General features: G+C 38.9%; 1 protein-coding gene across 1 annotated transcript; it reads left to right on the top strand.

The window, feature by feature from the left end:
* Nucleotides 1-3: 3 nt before the first annotated feature.
* On the top strand, nucleotides 4-1094 carry LOC124890060 (DNA-directed RNA polymerase subunit beta'-like; the record flags this gene model as incomplete). The annotated part of the gene is given in 2 exon segments (XM_047401941.1): nucleotides 4-367; nucleotides 370-1094. Coding segments are annotated over 2 exon segments (1089 nt in total), but the record flags the coding sequence as incomplete, so codon positions are not given.
* Nucleotides 1095-1100: the final 6 nt, after the last annotated feature.

Raw genomic sequence — 1100 nt, forward strand, 5'->3', positions numbered from 1 at the left:
AACACAGGGAATGAATGGGAAGATCGAAAGGTTGGAAGAAGAAAGGACTTTTTGGTTAGACGCGTGGAATTGGCTAAGCATTTTATTCGAACAAATATAGAGCCAGAATGGATGGTTTTGTGTCTATTACCAGTTCTTCCTCCTGAGTTGAGACCGATCAATCAGATAGATGGGGATAAACTAATGAGCTCAGATATTAATGAACTCTATAGAAGATTCATCTATCGGAACAATACCCTTACCGATCTATTAACAACAAGTAGATCTACGCCAGGAGAATTAGTAATGTGTCAGGAGAAATTAGTACAAGAAGACGTGGATACACTTCTTGATAATGGAATCCGGGGACAACTAATGAGGGATGGTCATATAAAGTTTACAAGTCGTTTTCTGATGTAATTGAAGGCAAAGAGGGAAGATTTCATGAGACTCTGCTTGGCAAACGAGTTGATTATTCAGGACGTTCTGTCATTGTCGTGGGTCCTTCACTTTTATTACATCGATGTGGATTGCCTCGTGAAATAGCAATAGAACTTTTCCAGACATTTGTAATTCGTGGTCTAATTAGACAACATCTTGCTTCGAACATAGGAGTTGCTAAGAGTAAAATTCAAGAAAAAGAGCCGATTGTATGGGAAATCCTTCAAGAAGTTATGCAGGGACATCCTGTATTGCTTAATAGAGCACCCACTCTACATAGATTAGGCATACAGGCATTCCAGCCCGTTTTAGTGGAGGGGCGCGCTATTTGTTTACATCCATTAGTTTGCAAGGGATTCAATGCCGATTTTGATGGAGATCAAATGGTTGTTCATGTACCTTTATCCTTGGAGGCTCAAGTAGAGGCCCGTTTACTTATGTTTTCTCATATGAATCTTTTGTCTCCGGCTATTGGGGATCCCATTTTCGTACCAACGCAAGATATGCTTATTGGACGCTATGTATTAATGAGCGGAAATCATCGAGGTATTTATGTAAATAGATATAATCCATGTAATCGCAGAAACTATCAAAATCAAAAAAGAAGTGACAATAGTTACTATAAGTATACGAAAGAACCCTTTTTTTCGAATTCCTATGATGCAATTGGGGCTTATCGG

The sequence above is a fragment of the Capsicum annuum genome, unplaced genomic scaffold, assembly GCF_002878395.1.
Source record: "Capsicum annuum cultivar UCD-10X-F1 unplaced genomic scaffold, UCD10Xv1.1 ctg11089, whole genome shotgun sequence".
Classification (NCBI taxonomy): Eukaryota; Viridiplantae; Streptophyta; class Magnoliopsida; order Solanales; family Solanaceae; genus Capsicum; species Capsicum annuum.